Genomic DNA, 19,044 nt, shown 5'->3' with positions numbered 1-19,044 from the left:
TATTATGGATTGACTGATGTATTTGATCAATTTGGCGCATTACATGTTACTTTTAAGGTCTTGGACATTTCATAAGTAGGAAGTGTCACGCCTTGGTCTTAGTATTTTTGTGTTTTAGTTTATTTGTTGGTCAGGCCAGGGTGTGACATGGGTTTATGTTGTATTTCGTATTGGGGTTTTTGTTGGTATTGGGATTTGCGGCTGAGTAGGGGTGTTGCATAGGTTTGGCTGCCTGAGGCGGTTCTCAATCAGAGTCAGGTGATTCTCGTCTGATTGGGAACCGTATATAGGTAGCCTGGGTTTCACTTTGTATTTCGTGGGTGATTGTTCCTGTCTCTGTGTAGTTTCACCAGATAGGCTGTAATTAGGTTTCACGTTCCGTTTTGTTGTTTTTTGTATTTGTATTCAGTTATTTCATGTACCGCGATTGTTTCATTAAAAACATGAGTAACCAACACGCTGCATTTTGGTCCGACTCTCTTTCGACAAACGAAGAACGCCGTTACAGAATCACCCACCACACTCGGACCGAGCAGCTTGTTAACAGGCAGCAGCGAAGGGAGGACGTTATGGACAGCAGAGGCTTGGAGTATACGACGTGGGAAGAAATGAGATGCGATGAGGGCTATAGGCGAATGGAGTCGAAAAGAAAGACACAGCGGCGCAGAGTGAAACCCGAAAGTCACCCCCAAATATTTATTGGGGGAGGGCTCAGGGAGAGAGTAGCAGAGTCAGGAGTCAGACCTGAGCCTACTCTTCCTGTTAATTGTGAGGAGCAGCGATCTAAGGACTAGGGAGAGCAGTGAGAGGGAGAGCAGTGAGTGAAATTGAGGCTGTAAACTACCAAATTAATTAAGGCCTGGACATTTTTGTTTGTTTTTACCTTGAGATTTTCAAATACACACACACAACACACTTCATATGACTATTTGTTGGTGTTTTTAAAATACTATATTTGATTCATTGTGAGTTTTCCATTTGTCTCTTGCTAAGGTATCTTAAAGGGGACCACACACACATGGAATTTCATGAAGTTTTTATTTTCTGAGTTTTAATTGAACACGTGAATTATTTTATAAGACATGCACTGGAAACTTACTGGAAACCTGGGACACGAAATGTATGAAATGCTTGACTGTTTTTATTAATTAGTCTAATATAGTAAGAAACACTTATTGGAAGGGTTTGTATGACCTCTGACCTCTGTCATGACTTTCCAGTGTGGTTTGATCACCCTCATTGGAAAGCAATTTGGATAATGATACTTAAGGTCATTTGTAATACTGATTTGATGGGCATTTGTAATATTAATAATTATGATGACATTTATAGTTCTTAGCCATATTTGTGATTTGGACCAAAGTGAAGAAGGAGAGGGTGTTGCCTTTGACTAAGGGTAGACTGTCTTAAGTCTATTTTCCTATGACCATATGGGTACAAATATTTTCTTTAGTTATTAAGGGTAGTGATTCTAGTTAGATTTTGTCATTTTAAATGATTTTGTTTTATTTTTAACCAGTAGTAGTGTTTTTTTATACACATTACTCACATTGGGAGTTATGTGTCAAAATGGGGGAGGTAACAGTCATCTGAGGTTTTGGATTGAAGTTTACACGCCTTGAGTGATATGTAGGAGTGTATTGCGTGATATGTGAAGGAGTGTATTTTTGTGTTGTTTGTTCTGTTCTGTTTTGATACAAATCTCATCAGATTAGGACTGCTGGATTGTTGGGATTTCTCCCAATGGTTTATAGGTCTAATTTCCTGATCCTGTGGCTCTGTGATGAAGTTGACAGTGTGATGGGGAATATAAGCCAATTTGAAAAAATACACGTTTCAATAAAATGTGTTGTTATTCTCTTTGACATATGTTTAGACATTAGTATTTATAATAATTGGTAAAAGTATTAATTTATCATATATTCAATGCTTGTCTGGATTTCCTGAATCAAATATAAACTGAACTAAACTGTTGTTCTGAACTGAATGCTTTTTGAAACGGAAGGATTGATTTGAGTTTAGTATGTTAATAATTATACGAGTGAAGCAATTCATTTATTATGGATTGATTGTTTTTGATTGCTGTTATGAACTAAAGATGTTGACAATATTCTCAGCATGCCCTGGTGAATAGAGAGGAGAACTGATCCGGAGAGTGAAACTGATCCTAATCTATTTGATCTATAGGCATTGCCTTATAAATAGTGGAATCATGATGCTTGTCTTGGGTCATGTTCATTGGGCACCAACGGAATAATGTTTTACTTAAACCAGGAGTTACGACCTGGATTTGTCCAACAAGATATGCTAATTTTAGTTTCCCGGAAAGAAATATTTTGTTCCCACCATGCAGATTGGTTGGAGTGTGATAAATAACTAAAGCTTATTTTATTAAACTCCATTGTTGCATGCACTGCATTAAGCATTAAATATTCGATTTTCACTGTCTATGAAGATATAGCCTTGAATCGTACAAACTGTATGCATCTTTTGTTTTTCTTCATGGATTCGTGCAGGTGACTGTGTATCATGACCTCCCCAGACAAAATGTTAGAATACTTAGAATAAGTGTTGGAGGATGAAATGAAATGGAGTGCTAAGTTTCTCGGGAGGAGGCTGAGCCAGTGCTATAGCAGCCGGTCACGTGCAGCAACTCATGCAATGAATTATTGCTTTTATGCTTCTTGTTTTATGAAGAATGTTTGCATTTTTTCATCTGAATCAATGTTTTTAAATCTTGTAGTTTTCTTTTTAAGTTGAGAGGACTCCCAAAATTGTAAGATTATGTTATAATACTGTAATTCCATCAAATAGTTGTTTTATGCAGCAGAATAGAAGGTTTGTAATGACTCTATTGTGTTTGTGTGAACTGAAAGTGGGCCTCTGGGAGATTTAACACTGACAGGAGATTCACGTCATCTTTGGGCGATACCGCATTCCAGAGCATGAGTTAATGTTTCTGTTCTATAAGGTAGCAGGGAGAGATGGCTCGGGGCCAGACCCTGGTTTCTACACAATGAGAACAGTGTTTTCAGCAGATACTGTCTGCTGTGAATTCTAAGTATCTTTCATACAAACGTTTACCTTGTGACCCATTCCATACATCTGTTGTTTGTAATGTGGACTGAAGTTGGTGTATCTTGGCTATAAAAGACCTTTGCACCTTTATCTCGAGGCTCTCAACGAATCATCTGAGGGTGATTTGTCGACCAGACAAATAGAGCACTCAATCGATTCACTTTATATGTGTGTGTTGTATTGACTTGCGCCTTTTTAAATAAGTGAATAAAGATTTAGTTTAAGTACAACTCTGACTTGTGTGACAATTTTGTCCCTCCTCATTTGATAGAAAAGAAATTAACCACCACAACTGGTAAGAAAAATTGAATAGAGGGAAAAAGGGAAGGTCTAGTACAGCAAAACATGAGCCCCTTTCTTCCATGCATTGGATAAATCTGCATTGCTTGCTGTTTGGGGTTTTAGGCAGGGTTTCTGTATAGCATTTTGTGACATGATGTAAAAAGGGCATGATAAATAAATTAGATTTTATAGGTTCATTGTTCATGTCTGAGTCGTCTCTGTCTAATATTTTAGCTTACTGTCGTGTTTGTTTTTTTTTTTTTTTTTTCTTAAGGTTTGTAGCTTTAATTATGAGATTAATATCTACATCAACAACCAGTAATTCTGCTTTCAAATCGAAAGAAAGCGATAAGAGGAATTCTACGTTTATTAGACTTGCACAAAACAGGAAGACATTGCTTCTCTCACTGGCACTGCTGAGCCTGCAGCCTTTGGCCTTCATTCCGTGCCTATAACAAGTGCTACTGATTGCAGAGAGAGAGAGAGAGAGAGAGAGAGAGAGACAGCGAGAGAGAAAGAGAAAGAGAGAACGCTACAGTACCACTGTCTGAAGCCTCATGTCTGTCTCTGTCTCTCTATACAACCAGGGAGATGTCTAGGTGTTATCACAGCCCCCACCTGCCAAGTCTGCTAGATTTCAAATACAAACAGTGATAAACAGTCTAAATAAAATGTTTATTGGTAGAAATGGAGGAGACTAGAAAGCGAGAGAGAGAGAGAGTACCTTACTTCTTCAGGGTCAGTGGGTCCCCTGCGGGACATTGAGCTAATGTAGCCTAATGCGATTAGCATGATACACAATTTTGAACAGAAATGTAATGGTTCATTGGATCAGTCTAAAACTTTGCACATACACTGCTGACATCTAGTGGCCAACATCTAAATTGCAGCTGGGCTGGAATAATACATCATGGCCTTTCTCTTGTATTTCAAATATGATGGTATAAATAAAATACAAAAGAATGGTTGTTTTTGTCTTTGAGATCTTTTACCAGATCTATTGTGTTATTCTCCGACATTCCGTTCACATTTCCACAAACTTCAAAGTGTTTCCTTTCAAATGGCACCAAGAATTTGCACATCTTTGCTTCAGTTACAGGCAGTTTTGGGTTTGTCATTTTTGGCGAAAATTGTCCGTTCCTGAAGAGGTTTTAAGGATGAAGTCTGTTGTAGTAGTACACTTCTCCATTAAGGAAGACTTGTTCTGGTCCCTTTCATTGGAAGCAAACCGAGACCCTGCGTTTCTCCCTGTCAAATGCCCTTCCCAGAACTAACCCATGTGGATAGTTTGGAGTGTGTGTTCATGTGCCTGTGTGTGGCAGAGCTATTGAGTCAAGGTAACAGTGGCTCCTCCATTGAGGGGAAGAGGAGGAGATTTGCTCTGTGAAAGCGACAGCAGCAGGCAGGCTTTTGCTTTAACCTTTATTTAACAAGGCAAGTCAGTTAAGAACAAATTCTTATTTACAATGACAGTCTACTGGGGAACAGTTGGTTAACTGCCTTGTTCAGGGGCAGAAGTACAGAGTTTTACCTTGTTAGCTCTGGGATTCGATCCAGCAACCTTTCGGTTACTGGCCCAACACTCTAACCACGAGGCTACCTGCTGCCCATAGATTTTTGGAATGTGAACAAATGAACTCTCTGCATTATGACTTTACAATGGATAGAGGATAGAGAAGTGACAGAATACGAGCACTTAAATGAATTGGAAAAGGGGGCATAATACATCTAATGTACAGTTCTTGCAAAACTATTGAAATGTAATGGAGAGTGATAATGTTACATCTAGTTTGACAGATATATATTTTGTATTACATAAGTCCATTGATTTCAACAGTCTAAATATGCTGTACATTATGTAGTATTTCAACATATCAGCATGATCAGCAATTGCTAGTTTGATGGACGGAGCCTAATGACTGTGGATGGAATCTAAAACTTCAGCCAATGAAATATGATTTAAATAAAAGCATTCTGTCAAGGCCTCTTTAAGGCCCATAGTGTGATTCCATATGTGCTATTTCATAGTTTTGATGTCTTCACTATTATTCTACAATGAATAAAATAGTACAAAATTAAGAAAAACACTTGAATGAGTACAGTAGGTGTGTCCAAACTGTATTTTACAGCACATAAATGACCAGCCATTTACTAAGAAATAACATGTTAATGACACAGTAATTATGTTAAAGTAGTGTACACACATCCAGTGACCTTCAGGTGAGGGTCACGTCAAGAAAATCTGTTACATTTTACATTACAGTGTAAGTACAGTATAATAATGAGTAATTACAATACTGTTGCACTGTACTTACAGGAATAATTCCACTGTAATAAAGGCACTGTAATATAAGTGTTACCAAAACATCTAGCTCAAAGAAAATAATGAAATCTGTAGTGCTCACCATTCTCCACGCTTTGTAGCTGAGCAGCATTCTTCAAGCATTTCCTCTGGATGCCTCAACTTCATTCACAACCTATTTTTATGACTTGAATGTTGCACTATATTTGCCTATGTGGACTTACTGTATGGCAGAGTGCTCTGAAAAGACAAAACTGAGTAAGATGCTCCTTTATTCTAAATGTTGAAACCTCTTACGGATCCGCCCCTTTTTTCAAAATGTTCTTGTTGAATAATAGTGAAGATATCAAAACTATGAAGTAACACATATGGAATCACAATATGGAATTTCTGTTTCGGAACTCTGTTGAAACAGAGATATCTTTAATTAAAGGAGATATTCTGGGACGAGTTACCCAGGGTAGGGGTTTCTGTTGAAGCAAAGAAGAGGCTATGCGATGACATAACATGGTTTCACTGTGTGTGAGTTTTCACTGTGTGAAGTAGACCTTATCTTAGTGACAAGGAGGTTTCTTCTGTGTGTGGAGGAGAATTCACTGTGTGTGAAAAAGACCTTGTCATAGTGACAAGGAGGGCTGTGTGTGGAGAAAAAGCTGTTTTATAACAGAGGTATTCCTGTGTAAATGTGCATTATTTAATATTTATTGATATGCCATGGTTTGCAATCGTCAGATGTAAATGCATGAACTACAGTATTTGATTCCAGGAAAGGGTCCTGAGATAGAAGCAAGAAAATATTCCTGCAAGTTTGCACAATTTGACCAATGGAGCCATAGGAGAATTGGATATACTTGGGAAATAATTGTTTACCTGCATACAACACATACAGTATTTCCTACTATACAAAATGTTGTATGGGTACAGAATTTTGCCTGCTCGACCCTCTGACTGGACCGGTGAAGGTAATGTTGAATAAGTTGGTCAGGGACATTCTGGAACAGGTACCGCTCTGGCACAAGTTATTAGGCGTTCCCATAAAAGGCACATTGAGTGAAGCTTTATTAGCAGAAGAAATAAGCAGTAGAAATAAGTTACAGGACTTTGAAGAAACCAAAAAAGGCAAGGCAAGAAGAATAGACTGGGAGGATTTTAGGAAAGTGGGAAAGAGAATTAGAGAGAAGGGCAGACAAGAAAATGTAAGGAAAAATGGTGAAGGATGATAAGAAGAGAAGGACAGACAGGGATGATGATAATGACTTTCCACCTTTCTATTATACCCCTGTATCCAATGCACCAGCACCTGCCCTGGTTGTCCAACAGCACCCCGCTCAGCTGCCTCCCCCGATGCAGCTTTACCCCGAATAAGACCTGATACGACTGCAGGACCAACAGACCCCTCGGAGGCAGCCCCAGAGCAGTAGGAATCCGTTCTACACAATGCCTACAATGACTCTCGTTTAACTGGACAGAGGACAGACTTTATCAGACCCAGCTGGCTGCACTGGCTGTTGGCTGGCTGTTCTTGAAATTTTCCCAGTCCTGACCCTGCTCCTGCCCGCCGTCCTGTACCTGCCTGACTCTGATTTGGATTAGGACCATTACCTGTCTTGACTTATCTTTTGCCTGCCCACTGTACTATAATAAACTCTGAGGCTCGTACTATCCGCCTCTGCATCTGGGTCTTAGCCTGAGTCCTGATAGACGTTGTTTTCAAGGTACAAATTCAACATAATACTAGAAATACATTTGATTGATTGCTAGAAATGTCACCCGCAAAACAGTTTGACAATTTTTTTTTCAAATCAAAGTGTTTTCCATGTAGATCAAGGGCACATTGACATATTACATTGAAACAAAGTTGATTCAACCAGTTTTTGCCCAGTGAGTAGTTTACTGTAAATAAATACAAATAAAAAATGTGATTGCGGTCTCCCCTTGTCCATGCTTTCAAAGTAAGGATTATGTATTTATTTAAATGTTGTTAAGTTAATTGGATGAACTATCCCTTTAATGTTGTGTTTAAAGTACATCAGCAAGCATTCTAGCTCATTGCAGCCAGGGCCGGATTCCCTAAAGGGCACGAAGACTCCCAACAACACAAAAACATAGATTTTTTTTCAGGGAGGGTTAGGGGCCCCCTGGAGTTCGGCAGGTACTCCGGCCCTGATTGTAGTTTACTTAAAGGAAGAGTTATGTGATGTTTTTCTTACCCTGTAAACAGTCTATGGACACGGTGTCATGTCTTGTTATGTCTGTTCCTGTCCTTTCTCTTCACTCTGTCTCTCTCTGCTGGTCTTTTTAGGTTACCTTCTCTGTCTCTCATTCTTCAGCTGTTCTACATCTCCCCTAACTAGCTCATTCACTCTTTCACACCTGTTCTCTCTTCCCCCTCTGATTAGGTCTCTATTTCTCTCTCTGTTCCTGCTACTTTCAGTGTCTGATTCTTGTTTGTGTTTTTGATGCCAGAAACAAGCTGTCGTCTCGTTTGCTTCCACCTTGTCCTATCCTGTCGGAGTCTGCCTGGCAGGTGCATCCTGCACTATACTACGTTCTTTTGTTCCATTGTCAACGTTGGAAGAGGATTTATGCCATTCCTGTTTTTCATTAAAGAACTCTGTTTTCTGTTAAAACCGCTTTTGGGTCTTCACCAAGTACATAACAGAAGAATCAGAACAAGAATGGACCCAGCGGCTCCGGACCCTTTTCACTCCGCCGTCGAGATCCAGGGAGCGATGCTAGGCAGACACGAGGAGAATTGTCTGCTGCTCGACATGCCGTTGAGACCCTGGCCGTCCAAGTCTCCGACCTCACAAGACAGGTTCACCAACTCCACCTCGATCCACCGCCCACTTCCAGGGTTTCCGAGTCTCCGGAGCCCAGGATCAACAACCCGCCCTGTTACTCAGGGAGCCCACTGAGTGCCGCTCATTCCTCACTCAGTGTGATGTGTGTTCTCTCTCCAGCCCAACACTTACTCCAGGAGCGCAGCCCGCATGCCTACGCTTTTCTCTCCTCACCGGACGGGCGCGTGAGTGGGGCACGGCAATCTGGGAGGCGAGGGCTGAGTGTATTAACCAGTTTCAGGACTTTAAGGAGGAGATGATACGGGTTTTTGACCGTTCTGTTTTTGGGGAGGAGGCTTCCAGGGCCCTGTCTTCCCTATGTCAGGGGAATCGATCCATAACGGATTATTCTATTGAGTTTCGCACTCGCTGCCTCTAGTGACTGGAACGAGCCGGCTTTGCTCGCTCGTTTTCTGGAGGGTCTCCTCGTCGAGGTTAAGGATGAGATCCTCTCCAGGGAGGTTCCTTCCAGTCTGGACTCCTTAATAGCTCTCGCTATTCGCATAGAGCGACGGTTTGATCTTCGTCGCCGAGCACGTGGAAAGGAGTTCGCGTTCTCCGTTGCTCCCCTCTCCACATCACTGCCACCTGCCGCATCACTGCCACCCTCCCCCGCCGGCTCGGATGCTGAGCCTATGCAGCTGGGGGTATCCGCATCTCGGCCAAGGAGAAGGAACGGAGAATCACCAATCGCCTCTGTCTCTACTGCGGCTCCGCTGGTCATTTTGTCACCTCATGTCCAGTAAAAGCCAGAGCTCATCAGTAAGAGGAGGGCTACTGGTGAGCGCAACTACTTGGCCTCTCCTTCTGGATCACGCACTACCTTTCCGGTCCATCTCCGCTGGCCCGGTTCATCTGCTTCCTGCAGTGCCTTGATAGACTCTGGGGCGGAGGGCTGTTTTATGGACGAGACCTGGGCTCGGGAACATGACATTCCTCTCAGACAGTTAGGGAGCCAACGGCCTTGTTCGCTTTAGATGGTAGTTCTCTCCCCAAGATTCAGCGTGAGACGCTGCCTTTAACCCTCACTGTCTCTGGTAATCATAGCGAAACCATTTCTTTTAATTTTTCGTTCACCTTTTACACCTGTTGTTTTGGGTCATCCCTGGCTAGTGCGCCATAACCCTTCTATTAATTGGTCTAGTAATACTATCCTATCCTGGAATGTTTCTTGTCATGTGACCTGTTTAATGTCTGCTATCCCTCCTGTTTCCTCTGTCTCTTCTTCACAGGAGGAGCCTGGCGATTTGACAGGGGTGCCGGAGGAGTATCACGATCTGCGCACGGTGTTCAGTCGTTCCAAGGCCACTTCTCTCCCTCCACACCGGTCGTATGACTGTAGTATTGATCTCCTTCCGGGAACTACTCCCCCGGGGTAGATTATACTCTCTGTCGGCTCCCGAACGTAAGGCTCTCGAGGATTATTTGTCGGTTTCGCTCGACGCCGGTACCATAGTCTCCTCCTCCTCTCCCGCCGGAGCGGGGTTTTTTTGTTCAGAAGAAGGACGGGTCCCTGCGCCCATGCGTGGATTATCGAGGGCTGAATGACATAACAGTTAAGAATCGTTATCCGCTTCCTCTTATGTCTTCAGCCTTCGAGATCCTGCAGGGAGCCAGGTTTTTCACCAAATTGGACCTTCGTAACGCCTACCATCTCGTGCGCATCAGGGAGGGGACGAGTGGAAGACGGCGTTTAACACTCCGTTAGGCACTTTGAATACCGGGTTCTTCCTTTCGGCCTCGTTAACGCTCCAGCTGTCTTTCAGGCACTAGTTAACGACGTCCTGAGAGACATGCTGAACATTTTTGTTTTCGTTTACATGGACGATATCCTGATTTTTTCACCGTCTCTCTCGATTCATGTTCAGCACGTGCGACGCGTCCTCCAGCGCCTTTTGGAGAACTGTCTTTATGTGAAGGCTGAGAAGTGCACTTTTCATGCCGCCTCTGTCCCTTTTCTCGGTTCCGTTATTTCCGCTGAGGGCATTAAGATGGATCCCGCTAAGGTCCAGGCTGTCATTGATTGGCCCGTTCCTAAGTCACGCGTCGAGCTGCAGCGCTTTCTGGGCTTCGCTAATTTCTATCGTCGTTTCATCCGTAATTTCGGTCAGGTGGCAGCTCCCCTCACAGCCCTTACTTCTGTTAAGACGTGCTTTAAGTGGTCCGTTTCCGCCCAGGGAGCTTTTGATCTTCTTAAGAATCGTTTTACATCCGCACCTATTCTTGTTACACCTGACATCTCTAGTCAGTTTGTTGTTGAGGTTGACGCGTCAGAGGTGGGCGTGGGAGCCATTCTTTCTCAGCGCTCTCTCTCTGACGGCAAGGTCCATCCTTGCGCGTTTTTCTCTCATCGCTTATCGCCGTCAGAACGTAACTATGATGTTGGTAATCGCTTGAACTGCTCGCCATCCGCTTAGCCCTAGGCGAATGGCGACAGTGGTTGGAGGGGGCGACTGTTCCTTTTGTCGTTTGGACTGACCATAGGAACCTTGAGTACATCCGTTCAGCCAAACGACTTAATGCGCGTCAGGCTCGTTGGGCTCTGTTTTTCGCTCGTTTCGAGTTTGTTATTTCTTATCATCCGGGCTCAAAGAACACCAAGCCTGATGCTTTATCTCGTCTCTTCAGTTCTTCTGAGGTCTCCACCGACCCCGAGGGGATTCTCCTGAAGGGCGTGTTGTCGGGTTGACTGTCTGGGGAATTGAGAGGCAGGTAAAGCAAGCACTCGCTCACACTCCGTCGCCGCGAGCTTGTCCTAGGAACCTTCTGTTCGTTCCCGTTCCTACTGTCCGGCCGTTCTTCAGTGGGCCCACTCTGCCAAGTTAGCCGGCCACCCCGTGACGGGGTACGCTTGCTTCCATTCGCCAGCGTTTCTGGTGGCCCACTCGGGAACGTGATGCGCGTCGATTTGTCGCCGCTTGTTCGGTCTGCGTGCAGACTAAATCTGGGAACTCTCCTCCTGCCGGCCGTCTCAGACCGCTTCCCATTCCCTCTCGACCGTGGTCTCACATCGCTTTAGATTTCATCACCGGACTGCCTTCATCAGCGGGGAAGACAGTTATTCTTACGGTTGTCGATAGATTCTCTAAGGCGGCTCATTTCATTCCTCTCGCTAAGCTCCCTTCTGCTAAGGAGACGGCTCAGATCATTATCGAGAATGTTTTCCGAATTCATGGCCTTCCGTCTGACGTAAGTTTCCGACAGAGGCCCGCAGTTCACGTCTCAATTTTGGAGGGAGTTTTGCCGTTTGATTGGGGCTTCCGTCAGTCTCTCGTCCGGCTTTCATCCCCAGTCTAACGGTCAAGCCGAACGGGCCAATCAGACTGTTGGTCGCATTTTACGCAGTCTTTCTTTTCGTAACCCTGCGTCTTGGTCAGAACAGCTCCCCTGGGCAGAGTACGCCCACAACTGATGCCTCCCCCGACGCTTCCCTCGTCTGCTACCGGTCTATCTCCTTTTCAGAGTAGCCTCGGGTACCAGCCTCCGCTGTTCTCATCTCAGCTCGCCGAGTCCTGCGTCCCCTCCGCTCAGGCTTTTGTCCAGCGTTGTGAGCGCACCTGGAAGGGGGTCAGGTCGGCACTTTGCCGTAATAGGGCGCAGACTGTGAGGGCCGCTAATAAGCGTAGGACCAAGAGTCCTAGATATTGTTGCGGTCAGAGAGTATGGCTCTCCACTCAGAACCTTCCCCTTAAGACAGCTTCTCGCAAGTTGGCCCCGCGGTTCATTGGTCCGTTCCGTATTTCCCAGGTCATTAATCCTGTCGCAGTGCGACTTCTTCTCCCGCGTACATCTTCGTCGCGTTCACCCGGTCTTCCATGTCTCCTGTGTTAAGCCCGTTCTTCGCGCCCCCGCGCGTCGTCCCCCCCCATCCTTGTCGAGGGCGCACCCATCTACAGGGTTCGTAAGATTTTGGACATGCGCCCTCGGGGCCGTGGTCATCAGTACCTAGTGGATTGGGAGGGGTACGGTCCTGAGGAGAGGAGTTGGGTTCCCTCTCGGGACGTGCTGGACCGTTCGCTGATCGATGATTTCCTCCGTTGCCGCCAGGTTTCCTCCTCGAGTGCGCCAGGAGGCGCTCGGTGAGTGGGGGTACTGTCATGTCTTGTTATGTCTGTTCCTGTCCTTTCTCTTCACTCTGTCTCTCTCTGCTGGTCTTTTTAGGTTACCTTCTCTGTCTCTCATTCTTCAGCTGTTCTACATCTCCCCTAACTAGCTCATTCACTCTTTCACACCTGTTCTCTCTTCCCCCTCTGATTAGGTCTCTATTTCTCTCTCTGTTCCTGCTACTTTCAGTGTCTGATTCTTGTTTGTGTTTTTGATGCCAGAAGCAAGCTGTCGTCTCGTTTGCTTCCACCTTGTCCTATCCTGTCGGAGTCTGCCTGGCAGGTGCATCCTGCACTATACTACGTTCTTTTTGTTCCATTGTCAACGTTGGAAGAGGATTTATGCCATTCCTGTTTTTCATTAAAGAACTCTGTTTTCTGTTAAAACCGCTTTTGGGTCTTCACTCAAGTACATAACACACGGTATAACAGCAATCCATGCTTTGGATTTGTTTACCTGGCAAATGCAATTGAAAGTTCCTGGGGCAGATCTGTTCTAGGGGAGAATTAATTTGATTTTCTTTTGAAAGGTGTGGCATAACAAACCTTTCAACGGAAGTCGTGGGATCTCATTTATAATTTTTGTATACATTTCACATACAGATATGTGCACTGTGTGCACTATTTCTAAGAAGACTGTTGGTTAAGGACTTGTAAGTATGCATTTCACTGTAAGGTCTACACCTGTTGTATTCGGTGCATGTGACAAATACAATTTGATTTGATTTGACTTTCACAAATATATAGATTTATAAACTTGGCACACGCAATACAGTATATTCGGAAAGTATTCAGACCCCTTAACCTTTTCTACATTTTGATACGTTACAGCCTTATTCTAAAACGGATTACATTTTTTTTCTCATCAATCTACACACAATACCCCATAATGACAAAGCAAACCGTTTTTTATACATTACTGCAAATTTCTTAAAAATACCAAACTGAAAAATCACATTTACATAAGTATTCAGACCCTTTACTCAGTATTTTGCTGAAGCACCTTAGGCAGCGTTTGCAGCCCGAGTTGTCTTGAGTATGACAACACAAGCTTGGCACACCTGTATTTGGGAGTTTCTTCCATTTTGATCTGCAGATCTGTCAAGCTCTGTCAGGTTGGATGGGGAGCGGCTCTGGCTGGCACACTCAAGGACATTCAGAGACTTGCCCCGAAGCCACTTCTGTGTTGACTTAGCTGTGTGCTTAGGGTTGTTGTCCTTTTGGAAGGTGAACATTCGCCCCACTCTTAGGCTCTGAACACACTGGAGTAGGTTTTCATCAAAGATCTCTCTACATTGATACGTTCATATTTCCCTTGATCCTGATTAGTCTCTCAGTCCCTGCCACTGAAACACATTCCCACAGCATGATGCTGCCACCACCATGCTTCACCGTAGGGATGGTGCCAGGTTTTCTCCAGAAGTGATGCTTGGCATTCAGGCAAAATAGTTAAATGTTGGTTTCATCAGACCAGAGAATCGTGTTTCTCATGGTCAGGGTCATTTAGGTGTCTTTTGGCAAACTCCAAGCAAGCTGTCATGTGACTTTTACTGAGGGGTGACTTATGTCTGGCAACTCCACCATAAAGGCCTGATTGGTGGAGTGCCTTGGGGATGGTTGTCCACAGAGGAATTCTGGAGCTCTGTTAGAGTGACCATCTGGTTGCTCAGTTGGCTCAGTTGCTCAGATTGCTCAGTTGGCCAGGCAGCCAGCTCTAGGAAGGGTTTTGATGGTTCCAAACTTCTTCCATTTAAGAATGATGGAGGCCACTGTGTTATTGTGTTCTTGGGGACCTTCAGTGCTGCAGAATTGTTTTGGTACCCTTCCCGAGATCTGTGCCTACAGACAATTCCTTCGACCTTGCGGCTTGTTCTTGCTCTGACATGCACTGTCAACTGTGGGACCTTATATAGGCAGGTGTGCGCCTTTTCTAATCATGTCCAATCAATTGAATGTACCACAGGTGGACTCCAATAAAGTTGTAGAAACATCTCAAGGATGATCAACGGATAGTGTCTGAAATGTAGTCACTTTTCTAGATCTGTATTGAAATATATTTTTCTCAGATCTGAATTTTAAAAAAGTAGCCACTTCTGAGATCTGTATGCAAATAGCTTTAAAAAGTAGTCTTTTGGAGGGATCTGTATTCAAATATTTGTATTTTTCGAAAACTTTCCATACATTTATCACAGGCCTGATCTGGTGGCCGGGGAGCCAGCCAACTTCTTTAGAGGGAGATGAACAACTTGTATACGTCCATGAGAGGTGGCTAACACCCCTACAGGCGGCTACAGGTAAACCCAGCCTAAATACTGTTGTGTTGGGAAGGTGTCAGGAATGAGGGATCTTGAAAGCAGCAACGTTTTTGTCAGTTGGCTTCCACCCACTACTGGATAGGAACCAAAAGATAGGAACCATCTATGTAGGTTGTGGGAACGATGTCAGGGTTGGGGGATCTTAAAAGCCACTGAAGATGTTCAGTCTCTGAAAGTCTTCTAAAGGTATTTGGCTCCCCCTGCAGGTTCCAGAGTAACACTGTGGATTTGAAATAAGGCCTTTGGGGCTGTCTCAAGACCCTACATGTGAAGAAAAGAATAATTTAAACAAGATCTAAGCTTTTATAATGGATGTATGATGCTTTGTGATGATGAGTAAATTAGTAAATTGCCGTAAAAACATAGCTTTCCAAGCATGTCCATACTGAAATACACTGTAGCGATAGAAATCCTGGGTGCATCCTGATAATATGTCCTTGCTCCTGAAGTGTACACTCATTCACTACTTCCCATCAATCTAAAAGCATAGGATTGATGGAGGCATGGGCTAGTTGATTCCCACCATATTTATTATAATCATTATAATCATTGTCTTTCAAATCAGTGAAGGGAAGTGAAGAAGTGCACACTTTTGGAGGAGGAGAGATTGAAGTGGCATGAGTACCCGGGGATTATCGTGAGTTCCTGAGTTGTTTTATGAAATGTTTGCCAGATCCCGTACAGGCTCGGGAAAGACGAAGGTCGAATCCATGCGTCCTACAAAACACAACCCAACCAAGTGCGCCTCCAACCCGGAATCCAGATGCACCAATGTGTCGGAGGAAACACCATGCACCTGGCTACCTTGGTTAGCACGCACTGCGCCCGCCACAGGAGTCGCTGGTGCGTGATGAGACAAGGATATCCCTACCATCCAAGCCCTCCCTAAACTGGATGACGCTAGGCCAATTGTGCATAGCCCCACGGATCTCCCGGTCACGCCCGGCTGCGACAGAGCCTGGGCATGAACCCAGGGTCGCTGGTGGCATAGCTAGCGCTGCGATGCAGTGCCGTAGACCACTGCGCCACCTGGGAGGCCCCGCACTGTGGAGATAAACAGAAAAACACATTGTTGCTCAGGTTGGGGAGGCAGGCAGCAAGATTCAGACAAAACCCCACAGTTGCAGACTAAAGACTAGAATCATGGGGAAATAATGCTCCAGAGGAGATTAAGTTTATGAATTGCCTGGCTGGGCTGTAGGACAGTTAATCCCCGGGTTGTGGTCAATTCCACAAATTGCATTTTAAATTCCATTTAATACAATTCAAATTCCAGGTCAGTCTTTCAATTTAGAGAATTAAATTCCTCTGAATTCCAATTTTAGTTCAATTCCAAGAATTCAAATCTCAATTCAATATTATCCCCACCAATTGCACAAATTCAAATTCAATTCTCTCAGGCTTTCAGGCTGATCACTGTTCAGACAGCCTAGCTATACAGGAAATATAGGAATACACGTTGGAATGATTAAAAACAAATCTTACATTAAACATTTGTTCATATGTGCATCAATTCCATTAACTGGGAAATGTACAAATATTGAATTTCAATTAAATTCCGAAGATGAAATGTTTTTCCAATTCAAATTCAATTCAAATTTAAAAGTCTAATTCCAATTCAATTCCAATTCCATAACTTGAAGTTTTTTACAAATCTAATTTAATTCAACATACATTTTCCACTCCATTAGGTAATTAAAGAATTGAATTGGAATTTAAAATCATTTGGAATGTATTGATCACAACCCTAGTGGATGTACAATAATAATTAAAAATGGAACTCTTAATAGGTATTACACTGGGATTGTCATGGATAACACCCTGCTATCAACCAATCAGCATCCTGTATTAAAAACGATCCATATTTTTTGTTGTTGAAAATAGTGCTGGCCGTGTCCAAATACCCATACTAGCATAATACATGCTTAAACTGCATACTATGTAATCATCGTTGCATACTATTTAGCATGTACTTTTTAGTAGAAAGTATGCAATATTCCACGGCTTCAACGCAGGAGTGGCTCCTGGCTGGCTGAGTAGGCGGGGTGGTGCTGAGTGCAGGTGGATTTGTCAAAATTCAACAGACATGCATCGCATTAACCAGCCTGATAATAGCTCATTTCCAATTTGATTAATTTCTTTAAACTCTGAATCAAATAGGAATTGACTTATAGGCTTACTCAGGCTGGTTATGGCAAACTATAACATTCAACCTATACCGTAGCACATATAGTCCATCTATCCTATTTAAAAAGGACCGTAGACAGAAAAATATTGCCTAATTTGGTTCCATTTCAACATATTTATTAGTAAAACCCAAGTGATGTAGCATATATAACAGCCTAGTACACACACCAAACATTTTCTAATGTTCAAATCGAAAGGCTATTGCACAGAGAAACGTATACAGTCGTGTAGATCGCAAATTCAGAACCGCTGGACAGTATCATAATAGACTAAAGTACTGATCATTGGGAACTAAGCTTGATCCATAAATAAATATAAATTACAGAAAGCCCAGCCTACAAAACAAACAATCCATATGTTCGAATCAAAAGGCCTGATTAACATGACATCAACTTAATTTTTTCACATACTCAAAACGGCCTACTATTTAGGGCACAAGTATGGGCATTCGGACACGACCAGTGTTTGAACCCATCAACCCTCGAACCCTTCCATCTCTCCAAACCCCTTCCACATCTCCCGCCCTCCACACAGCCGTGGCATGTGCATTCTAACCCTTAATTTCCTGGTGATCTTAATTGTTATACTGTGGGACACCTACACTGCAATTTCCATCCTTGTCTTTCTGTGGCCTGGACACCTGCTGTTGCCGTTTAGCTAACATCCCTGTGGAGGGTCGGCCTAACACCCAAAGTATGCATCTCAAATGGCACCCTATTTCATATACAATAGTGTACTACTTTTGACTGGAGTCCTATGGGCCCTGGTCAAAAGAAGGGCACTACACAGGGAATATGGTTCCATTTGGCATGTGACCAGAGAAACACTGCCTCGCTCTCTCCACACTGTATTTAATGGCTGTTCACACACAGAAGAGTCCATGCAGCCCACAGAAACTTAATTACAACCCTCGTGCCACGTTATTAAACAGGCTTACCATTGGGTAATGTCTGTCCATCCGCTCTCTCCTGCTCTGTTCGGGCTCTTTTCTTATCTCATCTCTTCTCATGTATTTTACATCCTAGCTGTCATACTGGGATGTTAGGCCCATTTCAGTGTTTGGCATTTTGTCATGGTATTTGTCTTAGTTGGATTCCTCATTCCATTAGCCTGCTCCTTGGGAGCCTGTAAATTCAATTATGCAGAGATAAAAAAATATATATATAAAAGCTTGTTTCCCACTTGGTCTCAATTATAGGGACTGAAATGATGGAAAGCTGTTGCATAAGGTGTGAGATTTCACCATCAGGACTTTATCTGGATTAAAACATGTGTTTTTATTATGCCAACATCTTTAGGGCTCTTCGAAGAACATTTGATTGCTGATATTGCAGAGATCTAATTATGCAGCACTGGCTGCAATGCATTAGCTGCTGTATATGAAAGGCATGCATTTAGAATACTCAGCCAAGATACAGTACTATAATTTATTAGCATGACCCTCAGTAAGAGACAGAATTGAAGGAAGAGAAAGAGAATCCATGTTTTGTGATGTGAGCAGGCTTGGATCTCATTAAAATACCTGCGTTCAAAGGAATAGAATAGAGTCCCTGAGCCAGAGAGAGGGGCCCCATGGGCCCTTGTGTCTGTGCCTGTGTGAGCCTTTAATCTGACAGCCTTTCTACACACTTGTCTAGTCTAGCCACAGAGCTAAACAAGGTACTGTGAGCATGACAATATCTAGGGGACCAGGCAGGTGCAGTTAGCACTCCTCTCAACACAAACTAGACATTCACACCTACTCACACACTTTATTTTTCTCTCTTATCAATGTGCTTTCTGATCTTTTCTCCTTCTCCTTCTTCTGTTACTTCTGTATTTAATATCCTCCTTTTCTCTTTCCTTTCCCTGTTCTGTATCAAATAGCCAATATTGCCATGGCAACGAGGCAGTGCTGAATCTTATTTGTCTTGTTACAGACTCCCACTAAAGCA

The 19,044-nt window shown here is 43.4% G+C and overlaps 1 protein-coding gene across 1 annotated transcript in view; it reads right to left on the bottom strand.

The window, feature by feature from the left end:
* Positions 1-5,897, bottom strand: part of LOC135539766 (sodium- and chloride-dependent GABA transporter 2-like) — a 33,185-nt gene extending 27,288 nt beyond the window's left edge. The window contains exon 1 of the mRNA XM_064965874.1: positions 5,766-5,897. Within this exon, the coding sequence (XP_064821946.1) occupies positions 5,766-5,830 (65 nt within the window). The 5' untranslated portion in view covers positions 5,831-5,897. The remainder of the gene's footprint in view (positions 1-5,765) is intronic.
* Between the last annotated feature and the right edge of the window lie 13,147 nt (positions 5,898-19,044).

Source organism: Oncorhynchus masou, chromosome 5, assembly GCF_036934945.1.
Source record: "Oncorhynchus masou masou isolate Uvic2021 chromosome 5, UVic_Omas_1.1, whole genome shotgun sequence".
In the NCBI taxonomy this organism is placed as follows: Eukaryota; Metazoa; Chordata; class Actinopteri; order Salmoniformes; family Salmonidae; genus Oncorhynchus; species Oncorhynchus masou.
Note: the sequence above shows the minus strand (reverse complement) of the source record. Positions and strands in the feature narration are given on the sequence as shown.